The sequence below is a fragment of the Corapipo altera genome, unplaced genomic scaffold (assembly GCF_003945725.1).
Source record: "Corapipo altera isolate COAL_440 unplaced genomic scaffold, ASM394572v1 70, whole genome shotgun sequence".
Taxonomy (NCBI): domain Eukaryota; kingdom Metazoa; phylum Chordata; class Aves; order Passeriformes; family Pipridae; genus Corapipo; species Corapipo altera.
Genome location: NW_020884911.1, coordinates 6,403,480 through 6,416,086, shown reverse-complemented (window position 1 = coordinate 6,416,086; position 12,607 = coordinate 6,403,480). Strand labels below are relative to the sequence as shown.

Sequence of the window (12,607 nt, the reverse complement as noted above, 5' to 3'; positions counted from 1 at the left end):
CGCGCCCGGCTCCGTCCGCGGCCGCCCCGCCAACAGCGCAGCGCCCGCGCCGCTCCAGCGCCCGCGCCGGGACCCGCTCCCAGCACACTCCCCAGCACGGCACCGCCGCCGCGCCACCGCCCGCATCGCCCCTTGCCCGCGCCCCGTCCGCAGGTAAGCGCGGGATCACCGCTTTTTCCCCCTCTTGCGAGAGCTGCGCGGGTTGCAGAGGAGGAGGGAGGAGGAGGAGGATGCGGCGGGACGGTGGGGCGATGCTCCCGCATCCCACCAGCTTCCCAGCGCTGCGGCGGGAGAGCCCGCCCGCCCTCCCGGCGGGGCGCGCAGGACCCGCGGAGGCTCTGCCCGCACCTTTCTGGGGCGCTCCCCGAGCCGCGGGTGCGGTGCCCGCGCCGCCCCCGGGAGAAGGAGCCGCCGCAAACGCGCCCCCCGCGGGGGGACCCGCAGGGCAGCGCCGGCTCCCCGCGCTGCGGGACCCCCGCGGTGCAGCGCGGATGGACGGGGGAAGCCTCCTGCCTGCACCCCAAATCTCTCCCCCGGCATGGAAACTTCCCCTTCCATCCCTGCTTCCATGCATCCCTCCCTGCGTGCTGCATCTATTTAGGAAAGAAAAAAAAAAGAAAAAAGCCCCTGCGCAGCGCTGTCCCCCCCGCACCACAAAGTCTGCGGGCGAGGAGATGGGCAACAAAATGGTTGCACTGGAAGAATGAATGCAACAGGCCCCGATTCCTGCCCCGACGCCCCACTTTCTATAGGAAAGAGAGCCGGCTGGTAATGCCCCTGCCGTTCCGTAGGTCCTCGCCTAGTTTTAATCAACTTTTCAGCTGTTTTCGGTGTATTAGGTGGTTGCCTGCCCTCGTAGGAGCGCAGCAAATTTCGTTTATAGATGGCTCGCAAATAAATAGTTCGCCTCTGACTCCTGTGCACGAATCATCTCTACGTGATTCTGACCTCAAAAACCATTTCGCGACTGCTGGATGTGTCAGAACCTTTGTTTTTTAACCCATTTCCTCGAACGCAATTAGGAGCTGCAACTTAGTTGCTCAGGCGAAGCCCGAGTATCCCTGCATTTCCCAGCGCAGCCGTCCTGCTTCCCAGCATCTGCCATAGCTCTCAGCATCCAGGCACAGCTTTGTGATTTTGGGGTTGGTTGGTTGGGTTGGTTTGTTTTTTTTTTTTTTTTGGTTGCTGCTCCGTTTCCAAGCTCATCTCCTCGGTGAATAAAAGCTCAGCTCTTGCACAGACAGCTGCCTCTCTGGCTCAGCCCTGCTCTTTGAGGTCGCCTCAATTTTAATCTCTCTGACCGCAAAGGGGTTTGAGCTCAACCCTGGCACATCCAGGCAAAGTTGCGAGAGGAGTGTTGCAAACGCCAGGACCAGTGTCTGTGATTAACTAATTCGGGGAATGCTCTTAGCGACGGGTTGTTAATTTGGGCTGAAGGCAAGTCGCTCCCCTTCTGCAAGGGATCAGTTCTGGCCAGTTCACAGAGTACAGTGGAGTATTTTCTGCACCAGATTTACACCAAAAATGCAGAATTACTTTACAATTAAATCTTAAATCCTGTGAAAGAGCACGGATGCAGCTGAATGCGTTTTCTCATTGCCTCTTGGGGAAAAAAAAAAAAAGAAGATTCACGTTCTGCATTTCCATATAAATCGTTTATACTTTTTCTCTGCGTAGAAGAGGCTGAAAATGTTCAGACTTTTAAAAAACAGTTCATTATCCTGACCCCAATTTTCTTGTCTAAAATATACTGCCCAAAAAGATAGAAGCATCAATTATGCTCACTATCTATTGCCTGGGGATATGGCGTCTTAATGAACATTTCTTTGAATTAGACTGAAAAATGCATTTGTCAATTCAAGTGTACAAAGAAAAGAATTATTTGCTATAAAACAAAGATCAGTATGTGTTTTCCTTGTCATTATATGCCACACATTAGGTCATACTTGAGAGGTTCCAGTGCCCTTCCCTCCCTCAAAAGAAAACCCACCCTCAAGTTTCCTTTAATTTATTCCAAAACCATACAATACAGCCCTCTTTAAGATCGGGTTTCAAATATTTCATAAACAAAAGGTATACCTGGCTTTACAGAAAGCCAATTATCTTAAAATATACTGAGGTTATTCTAATCCTTCTATTCATGCTGCTATCAAGCTTCTCTATTTTGCCATCCACATTTAATCACTTCTAAAAGCTGTATTTTTTCCTGCCTTCTGTGCTCCTCCGATACACCAGAAACAGTGACAGCCTTTGGCATATATTTAAAATGCTAATTCTCTTTCTCTTTTTTTTTTCTGGTACATTTATACCATTTTAACTGGAGAACAACCAGATAAATACTGCAGTTAATACAATCAGCATGGGAAATTCTGTAAACTCTGTGAAAGAGTGATTTCTTCTTTTTTTTTTTTTTAATTCCCTCCTCTGGAGGCCGCCTCTGTTTTTCTCAACGGGAGACTTTGTTGTAATTAAAGCAGAGAAAACTGGACAGCAGCAAAAACCATCTGACTTGTGGCTCTTAAAAAGCACAGGTTTTGTAGCATGTACCACCCCCCAGTGGGCAAAAAACTCTGTAGTAAACTCGCAGCAAGCTTTAATCTCCAGAAATAAAGTGGATACACTTTATAGCAAGAACAAAATAAAGATGAGTTTCTGGCTTGTTGGGACTTTTTTTTTCTTTTAACTTTTCCTCTGTCACTAGTAGCTGGAAGTTGTCAGATATTGTGTAAGGATCGGTGACTAATCCAAGCAACTGCTGGAGTTGAGGAACTTTGCACTGCAGTTATTTGAAGTGGCTTCAGCTGGGAGATGGCCATCTTTGTCTCCTTCCAGCAGGAAACATGGATGCTAATGGTAGTTAGCCCTCAAGTTTTTTTTTCCCTTCATCACTTCAAAGCACAGGAATGCACAGAAGAATTAATATGTGATTGCTTGCATTTATTTTTAATGAGCAGGCAAACACCACTCAGGGCAGGAATCTGGAAGAGTGTTCAGTAAATATATTATATCATCACTAACTCTGCTCTGCCTTTCATGAGCTGTAAGAATCCAAACATTTTTTCCTAATTTTTTGAGAAGCAAATTGATTAATCGGGAGATGAGCAAACAGCTGTTTTAAAGGGGAAGGAAACAAAACTAGTGAAACTTTATCCAGTGTTTGAGTAACATTTTTACACGTCTGAGGTTCTGTGCCAGGAACTCCCTATCAGGTATAATTCTACCTAAACTTGTCAAGAGGGGGGAAAATAGATTTTTTTCCCCTTGAAACAATGGCAGCATTTGTTCTCTATTCTTTTATTTAAAGCCTGGGCGAGTTACCTCAGCAGCAGCTCTCAAAAAGAAAACCTAGAAGCCATAATTGGCTAAACTCAAAGAGCACTAAAACACAAAACAGAAAGCCATTGCAAAAGACTCCCCCTCAAAGTGCTTTTTTAACACACAACCTTTGCAGCAGCAGAGTCGTCAAAACAAGAGAGTGAGTAGGAATAGAGTAATAGTCTGGGTCTTTTCAACCCAGCATCTTCAAAACTGGGCAAGGTTTTAGAAGTAAACTTCAGAAGAGAACCACTCTTAGGTCATTTCCATCCTTTACAGCAAATACTGGTTTGGCTGATCTTAGGCGTGGAGTCAAGCTTTTACTCGGGATCCATTCCTGAGTCAGATTCACTTGCGTTTGAGGGAAGATCACATAAAAATTTGCATTTTTTAAGACACTTGAGTTAGACCTAAGAAGACAAAAGCAGTATTATATTCCTACTGCACAAGAGAGGGGAGCAAATTTTTTGCAAGGAAATAAAACCTTCTCCAACAGGAAAAAAAGACAACAATTAACCAAATTTCACCAACAGGCAGAGACATAACCTGACTGCAGGGCTCACTCTCACTTTAACAAACTCCTCTGCGTTCTTTACCCCTTGGAAAGACAGCTAGAGGACCTTCTGCTTGCCCAGCACCAAACAAAAGACTGGGGCACCTTCCTGAAATATGATGATCGTGGAAATTGCAGCTCCTAGACAGGGTGCTTAGAAAGCATTTTGCTGTCACTGTCAACTAACCCTGAGTAATAACACTTAAAGAAAACAAAGTATGGGCATTGTTTTAAGTCTGGATTAGCACTGTGGAACTTCTTTTAAAAAAGAAAACAAGTTGGTAGAGCCGTTTAAGCAGCAGCATGACCTTTGCAAGCACAACTGGCATTGAAGCAGTAGCAAGACTTCACAAGTGTTTGAAAAAATAAGCACATTTTGTGTTTCTGGTACATTTCAGATTCTAAACAAATACAGAGGCGACTCTGGAATAGAAGTGCACTGATTAAGCAAATTGTTTGGCTTATCAAGCATGTATATTCTAGTGGTGACTTAAATGCTATTTTTGTCATTTATAACCTAAAAAATACTGAGGGCCTTCCCTTCCCCCTGTTACTTTGATGGTCAGAAAGGAGCCACTGAACTACCAGAGTTCCTGCTGGAGAACACAGAGGTAGATTAGAAATTCAAATAAGCATTGTGTGACCTCGAGTGAGGCGGGTCTTGATTTTATTAGCGTTTTATCACAGCTGGGAAAGAAAAGGTATCTTTGACATTTTTAGGAATAAAAATCTCAACTTCTCAAATATACCAAAACTATTTATTTTGTTATGCCATTGCCTGCCTACAGCACAGGGAGTGCAGCTGGGCTCCAGACCTCAGTATAAATGCAGTGTTCTTCTTAGGTACATTTTTCTTGTCTAGCACAAATTAGTTTGAACATTTTAAAATGAGATGCCCCCCTGCTTGGCTGTGCCAAGGCGATAAGTCCACGTGCAAGGCTCACACATTACCACTATCTCTAGTAATTCCCTTGCTTTCACAGTCCCAGGAAAAGTAATTTAACCATGTGGTTTCGCAAAGTTCAGGAAAACATTCAACTCATCATAAAGATAAGCAAAGAAAAGCTGCTGTTCTGACGTTACTTTTGTTACCAAAAAAAAAAAAAAGGTGATTTTTGCATTTAAAAATTTATTTTAGCCCAGACTTTCTAAAACCTGCTCTGTTCAAAAGTAATGGCTCCTTTCAAAACCATGTGTCCATGAAGCCTCCCAGTCTGATGTTGCAGAAACCTGGACACAGTGTCTGTACCAGTGGGGGTCACTTTTCTTTTCATCCCGCCGGATCAGCTATAATGACTTGGTGTCAGGGAATATTTAGAGACAGCTCAAGAAGGGGAAAGTTGGAGCATGGCAGCAGGATTCCCTTCTTCTCTGTAGACAGATCACTGGAGCCTTTGATATGCAAAAACATTGTTTTCAGCTACAGCTCCAGCTATAAAAGGGAAGTGCAAGATATCAAACAATCAAGACCTGGAGAAAACTATTCTAAGTTTAGAAAAGGGAGTGGGGGGTATAGTCTTAATCCACATTTTTGAAACAGTGTCGTCTTCTCCAAAGAGACCTTTTCTTTTTTCTCTCCCTTGTTTTCATGTAATTTTGAGAAGAGGGATGCAAAAAATTCCAGGAACTTAATGAGCTTTAGTGCTTTCATTTTAATCCTCCACATTACTGCTATTATAATAGTGGCAATAAATGAAGAGATGACTATCAAATGGAGCACAGAGGAAACAGTTTATGTGCTAGAAAGGTAAAACAAATGAACTTACTTTCTGTGTGTGCATGGATCTATGTAATGTATGCATACTGGAGCCAACCTTTTACTTAATACTAACAAGTTTTTTACAGCTCAGAGTTCTAAAGGAAATTTATGATTTTAAGTACTTAAGAGTTACTGTAGCCTTCAAAGGCCTATTTAAGGAATTTATATTCCTACTTCACAGTGCCCTTCCAGAAAATACCTTCTGTCACGACTTCACATTAGTTCCTAAGAGATACCTTTTTTTTTTCCCTACAGCTGTTAAGCAGCTGTTTATTTCAAAGTTTCAGGAATAGGGCCTGGACTTCTTTCCCCAAACACTTCAGTAATGCAGCCCAAGAACACTGGACCCTGAAAGAATACAGAGCTTTTTGTTCCATTTTGTAATGATTATATAATTTACCCAAATTACATAAGTTACCAATAAACATGCATTCCCTTCTAGTCTAAAATGTGGCCACACAGATTGAGTTTTTGCCTTGGATAAAGCATATGTTAAAATATTTATGCCACAGCGGGGGTCTCTCGTTCTGAGCTCCTATTTTCATTGCACAACTGGCTGAAAACAAGGTGCAGAAAACAAAGCTCAAAGGAGCTGCAGCAGCAGAGAAAAGGCTTCTCCATTCCCTCGCTGGGCATTTACACCATCTCTGGAACGGGGGGCTTTTGTTTTTTAAATTATGTTAATGTTTTTTTCTGTGAAAAAGAGCAGCATAATTTCTACTTCAGTGGTTTTGTATCACTGCACATTTCCTGTTGCTGCAGGAGCAGTGACTGATCCGTTTGCATGATGGACCTGCCACAAATCGCAAAAGGCAGTTTTAAAAATTGAGTTTGGGTTGTTTGTGTTTGGGTTGAATATTTTATGAAGGACCAGAAGCTGCTCTAGTTTTGCTCCCAGGAAGAGCAGCTAAGCAAGGCTTACTCAGCACGCTGCTCCTGACGAGCATTTCCAAGGATTGTGCTTTGGACAGACATGCAGTCACGAAAGGGAGAAGCAAGGAAACACTAGGGATTTATTTTTTTTTTTTTAAATTTCAGATTTAACCACTTCTGTTTCAAACATGCTACCTGCAGGCTCTTGGGGGACACAGACTGCCATCTCACTGGATACTTTCTGCAGTACTGATATGGAGTACCCCAAGTTAAAAATCCCAATTAAAAAAATTGAGTTTTTTAAGAAACACAATCAAACAAAAGAAATAATGTTTTTCTTATTTTCTGAAATTTTACAGACTAAACCCACATATGTATTTCTGTTGCCAAAGAGCTGATGCAGATGCCTGGCTAGTCCCCAACTCAAAATCAGCATGGTGCAAAATGGGAAATATTAAACAGTATTTTAGCAAAAACATGTCCCCTTTCAGCCAGGCCCTACTGAACAGTAATTAGCTCCCTTTACTTTTGAAACCAAGGAGAGGATCATCATCATCTCTCTCTATTTACCAGGAGCACAAAGCAAGCAACCATTTCAGCCTCCTCCCAGGAGGCATCACTGGTCATCAGGTAGGAAACATAATTTCCAAATATTTTGTTACTCTCTGCCTTTACTTTCCTACTGAAACAAGGGAAAATATAGTTCCAGCATAACATGAGGCTAAGCAGCAAAATGTTTCCTGAAAGAGCTCTGTATTTTGCGGAAAAACCAATGTTTTGGGACAGAAGGGTGTGCAAGTCACGTGTTCCGGGGATGCAACTCTTAATTCTAGTGTCCACCATGTCTAGTTGTTATTAATTCCAATTTTTTTGTTTTTAATTTTGCAGGAAATTAAAGAGTTCGAGGAAAGCTTTCCAAGGGGAGTTTTCTGGGAAGGAAACAGTTTTTGTGTGTTTGGTTTTGTTTTTTTTTCTTTAAATGAAGAAGACCATCTAATGTTTCTGTGGTAGAGTAACTTGCCTTCCTGCAGCACGGGAGGAATTCTTTCCTGCGTTACAAATCTGGAGGAAGCGTTAAAATACAAGAGTCGGAAAATGGTTCTCCCAAAGAGGTGTGGATGTATTGGGATGTAGCTACTGTACAAAGGTCATACTTGGATGGTTCTGGATAGGAAAAAGGACCCTTCCCTGACCTCCTGAAGAGGCTGCCATCCCTCCAGCCTCAGCATAATGAATGGTTTCCATCACGGGGTGCTGAAGTCGCCTCCTCCGACTACTCTGCTGCACAGAAGAGTTTGTAAGAGTTACAAAGGAAGTAACTCCTGCTAAAGGCATTAAACCAAACAAAAGGGGCTCTTCATTCACAGACTTTATATGAGGACACACATAGAGGGAAGCTGAAGCTTTTCTACGCCCTGGCCTGGTGTGCTTATGTACCATGATAAATCTTGGTTGGAATGCTCATTGAGCGCCGTGCCAGGAGCCAGGGAACACACACCACCAACAGGGACCATCTGAGTAAACACCTCCAAGGACAAAACTGCTCCATGGAGTAAACCCTGAGAGTGACTGGAGAGAAAGACATTCCTTTATTGGATATCCTCAAGCACAAAACTTACTCGTACCTTTAAATACGGTAGGATCAATATTAATTTATTTCCCTTTTCGTGCCTCGGAGAATAAAGTTCAATTAATATACGAACCCACAAAAGGAAAGGTCATGACACTGCTTAATGCACAGGTCATCTTGCAGGAGTTCTCACAACCCTAATTACAATGGTAATTGAATTATGTTGTCTTAAAAGCTATAAAAATGCTAATTACCTGAGCTCAGTGTACAAACATACTACTAATGCAAAGTACAGTCTCAGTCTCAAGAGTTAATTTATATTATGCTACTAATAAGATGGGAAAACGTGGTTAAACCCGCCAAATAGTCTCTTATTAGCGTGTTGCTTAGTAAAGAAGACTTTTGAGAATGACAAATATTTAAACATGAAATTGAGCATGTAATGAAATCCTTCATCCAGTCAACTAGAGAACCATAGCTCTACCAATTGTGACACTCACCTTTCGAAACACTCCTGCTTGAACACCAAGCAAAGGAGGCCACAGTGTTTGGGAGTTGCACAATGTGGTGTGGAGTACTCAGAAGGCCTTGGGAAAAGGTCTTTACTGGCCCCTCCTTATTTGTCTGCACATCATGCTTTGCCATTAGGGCTATTTTTGGACCTCCAAAATAGCTACCGCTGACTTGTGGGTTTGGTAAGGGTTTTATAGTTCACTTAAGGGCTCCTGGGGTAGTTAGCTGGCTTAGGAATTACTTCTTATCTTTCAGATATAGAATGATTTACTTGAACTCTGGTGTGACTTTAACTCTGTACTTATCTGGTATCTGTGAACAAAGATTGTATGCATGAAATGTGAAGGAATCCTTATAAAGAGCCTTCTTGCTTAAGCAAAACAACTCACAGATCAGGCATACTCAATTGTATTATTTTCAGTCGCTTTGCAGAATAACCTGTTAATTGTATTAGTACAAGATGTGGCAGACTTGTTGATGTAAGGAAAAGAAAGCAAAATGTATCTATGAGCTTGAATTTTGGTTTAATGTGTTTCAGATATCTTCTATAATGTTGAAGTTGAATTTTCATTGCAGTTTCTTCACTGATGATCTGGATAATTTTGTTTGTTTGGTTTTTTTAGATTTGTTGAAGATCAGAACTGTATACAAATCTCATCATTCCTGACCATGATTAGTGTAACCTGGAGCATCTTCCTAGTTTGGACTAAAATAGGGCTGTTACTTGACATGGCACCTTGTTCTGTTAGTGCCAAGCCATGCCCTTCAGTTTGTCGCTGTGATGTGGGTTTCATATATTGTAATGATCGCGATTTGACGTCTATTCCTACAGGAATCCCAGAGGATGCAACCACCCTCTTCCTTCAGAACAATCAAATAAATAATGCTGGGATTCCTTCAGAACTGAAGAACTTGCTTAGGGTGGAAAGAATATATTTATACCACAACAGCCTAGATGAATTCCCCACTAACCTCCCTAAGTATGTTAAGGAACTGCATTTGCAGGAGAATAATATAAGGACCATTACTTATGATTCACTTTCCAAAATTCCTTATCTGGAAGAACTGCATTTGGATGATAATTCCGTTTCCGCCGTTAGCATCGAGGATGGAGCTTTCCGGGACAACATCTATCTCAGACTTCTTTTCCTCTCTCGAAATCACCTCAGCACCATCCCCTGGGGTTTGCCTAAAACCATAGAAGAGCTACGCTTGGATGATAATCGTATTTCCACGATTTCTGAGCTGTCCCTTCAAGACCTTACAAATCTAAAACGCCTTGTTTTAGACGGAAATCTTCTAAACAATCATGGACTGGGAGACAAAGTCTTCATGAACCTAGTCAATCTCACAGAGCTGTCGCTGGTCCGCAATTCCCTCACAGCAGCGCCGGTAAATTTGCCGGGAACAAACCTAAGGAAGCTTTATCTCCAAGAGAACCACATCAACCGTGTGCCACCCAATGCTTTCTCTTACTTACGGCAGCTGTACCGACTGGACATGTCCAACAACAATCTCAGCAATTTACCTCAGGGTGTCTTTGATGACCTGGACAACATCACCCAGCTCTTCCTTCGCAACAACCCTTGGCACTGCGGGTGCAAAATGAAGTGGGTGCGGGACTGGTTGCAGTCATTGCCTCTAAAAGTGAACGTGCGTGGACTGATGTGCCAGGCACCCGAAAAAGTGCGCGGGATGGCCATCAAGGACCTCAGCGCAGAGCTGTTTGATTGTAAGGACGACGGTGTGATCAGCACCATCCAAATCACCACCGCAGTCCCGAACACGCTGTACCCGGCCCAGGGCCACTGGCCAGTGTCTGTGACCAAACAACCCGACATCAAGACTCCCAACCTAAATAAAAACTACAGAACCACAGCGAGCCCGGTACGCAAAATCATCACCATCTTTGTGAAATCCGTCAGCACAGAGACCATCCACATCTCCTGGAAAGTTGCACTGCCGATGACTGCTCTGAGACTGAGCTGGCTCAAGATGGGCCACAGCCCTGCCTTTGGATCTATAACTGAGACCATAGTTACGGGTGACAGAAGCGACTATTTGCTGACGGCTCTGGAGCCGGAATCGCCGTACCGTGTGTGCATGGTTCCCATGGAAACCAGCAACATCTATCTCTCCGACGAAACGCCCGAGTGCATCGAGACCGAGACGGCTCCTCTCAAGATGTACAACCCCACCACCACCCTCAACCGGGAGCAGGAGAAAGAACCCTACAAAAACTCCAGCCTGCCCCTGGCCGCCATCATTGGCGGCGCGGTGGCGCTGGTGGCCATCGCGCTGCTGGCCCTGGTGTGCTGGTACGTGCACAGGAACGGCTCCCTGTTCTCCCGGAACTGCGCCTACAGCAAGGGACGCCGGAGAAAGGACGACTACGCCGAAGCGGGAACCAAGAAGGACAACTCCATCCTGGAAATCAGGGAGACTTCTTTCCAGATGATACCGATAACCAACGACCAAGTGTCCAAGGAGGAGTTTGTAATACACACCATTTTCCCGCCCAACGGCATGAACCTGTACAAGAACAGCCACAGTGAAAGCAGTAGTAACAGGAGCTACAGAGACAGTGGTATTCCAGATTCAGATCACTCACACTCATGATACTGAGGTGGACACAAAAGACTGCTTTGGGTTTTGTTGGTTTTTTTGGGTTTGTTTTGTTTTTTAAAGAAAAACGAGAAAAGACTGATTTAACAGTTGCTGTTCTACTGCAAAACACTGGATTAAAAGACTGACAAAGCAATGTACTGTACATTTGCCATATAATTTATATTTAAGAACTTTTTATTAAAAGTTTCAAATTTCAGGCTACTGCTGCGATTAATGTAGTGGGGATACCTGACCACAATTCTATATTTTAGTATTTTTTAGTAATTTGTACTGTATTTTCCTTGCTAATATTGAAGTTACAGACCATTTAACTTTTGTGTTCTACTGAGTAAGATGACTTGTTGACTGTGAAAGTGAATTTTCTTGCCGTGTTGAGCAGTCAGAACATTCATCTGAGATCCTTGTAAGTGTAAGCACAGGCCATTTTTCACTTTGGTATCAATAAAATAATGTTGAACCTGGCAAATCAGGAAGATCAAGAAGTGGTTGCAAAAACTCACAGAACTTTCAATGTTGGGTCTATTAAATCTGTAAACCACGACAATATTCAATAAACAAAAATGTGTGTAGTAATGGGCAATATCAGCTGTCTGGATATATCCATTCAACAATGGTGAAATCCAATTTAAAAGCAAATAATCCAATCGATGCCATGCAGGAGACTGAAGCTTTTGACACGTGTTAAAAAAAAAATTGATCCCTAGAAGAAAACAATTGAATTCCTAACAAGGAATTTTTTTTAAAAAAAGGAAGAGAAAAAAAAAAGAGTGCTAGGCTCTACAAACCAAGGGGGTAGATAGAATTTAGGGATAGATTTTTGGTTATCAAAGCCAGTGGTCTGTGTATTACAGAGACAATAGTGATGGATGCTCACAGGCATTTGGGAGAAAAGGACAGGGAGAGAGACAACACTTTGAAACTGCTTTGAACAGAAAAAGGGCTGAAAGTGCAGTTTCACCAGAAGAGAGAGCAGGATATAAACCAAGGCAATATAAGCAAGGTCTCAAAAACTGTAGTCCCAAAGGTGAGCAGACAGCTGGGGAATGCAGCTCTTCCAAAGCATATACAGGTCTGTGTCCAGTACACTGCCTTTACAGTCAGGAATACTGCCCATTACTGTCACAGTTTTCCAGAAATATCCTTGATAAATCTGTATTTCTTTCTGCCTTCCTGCTGGACTATGAGCTATTTCATGTTTAAACCCCAAGCCACTCTTTGTTACCATAATCACTCTGTTTCTTACACTAAAGAACCAAAGTGCTTTGTACGCCCTTTGGCCAGTCTTGTGTGTGCCTTGATCCAACGCTACCATGTATCAAGCTTTTAAAAACTTAAAGGGAAAAAAGGAAATAATAAAATACCCAGTTTTTCATACATAACTTACCTATGAAAAATA

General features: G+C 42.9%; 2 protein-coding genes across 6 annotated transcripts in view; one reads left to right on the top strand and one right to left on the bottom strand.

The window, feature by feature from the left end:
- Positions 1-12,607, bottom strand: part of MACROD2 (MACRO domain containing 2) — an 841,263-nt gene that overhangs the window by 736,093 nt on the left and 92,563 nt on the right. The window lies entirely within an intron of this gene.
- Positions 58-11,947, top strand: FLRT3 (fibronectin leucine rich transmembrane protein 3). 3 transcript variants are annotated; one of them, XM_027653974.1, is made up of 3 exons: positions 58-153; positions 7,389-8,136; positions 9,207-11,947. In XM_027653974.1, the coding sequence occupies exon 3, from the start codon at positions 9,253-9,255 to the stop codon at positions 11,200-11,202; it is 1,950 nt and encodes a 649-aa protein (XP_027509775.1). In that variant the 5' UTR covers positions 58-153; positions 7,389-8,136; positions 9,207-9,252; the 3' UTR covers positions 11,203-11,947. The 3 variants fall into 3 exon arrangements, with proteins under 3 accessions (XP_027509775.1, XP_027509777.1, XP_027509776.1); XM_027653976.1 differs by lacking the exons at positions 58-153; positions 7,389-8,136 and adding an exon at positions 8,143-8,279 and having other exon boundaries at positions 9,416-11,947; XM_027653975.1 differs by lacking the exons at positions 58-153; positions 7,389-8,136 and adding an exon at positions 8,175-8,279.

Coding starts and splice junctions, on each gene's coding strand:
- FLRT3 (XM_027653974.1), top strand. CDS start 9,253: ATGATTAGTGTAACCTGGAGCATCTTCCTAGTTTGGACTAAAATAGGG.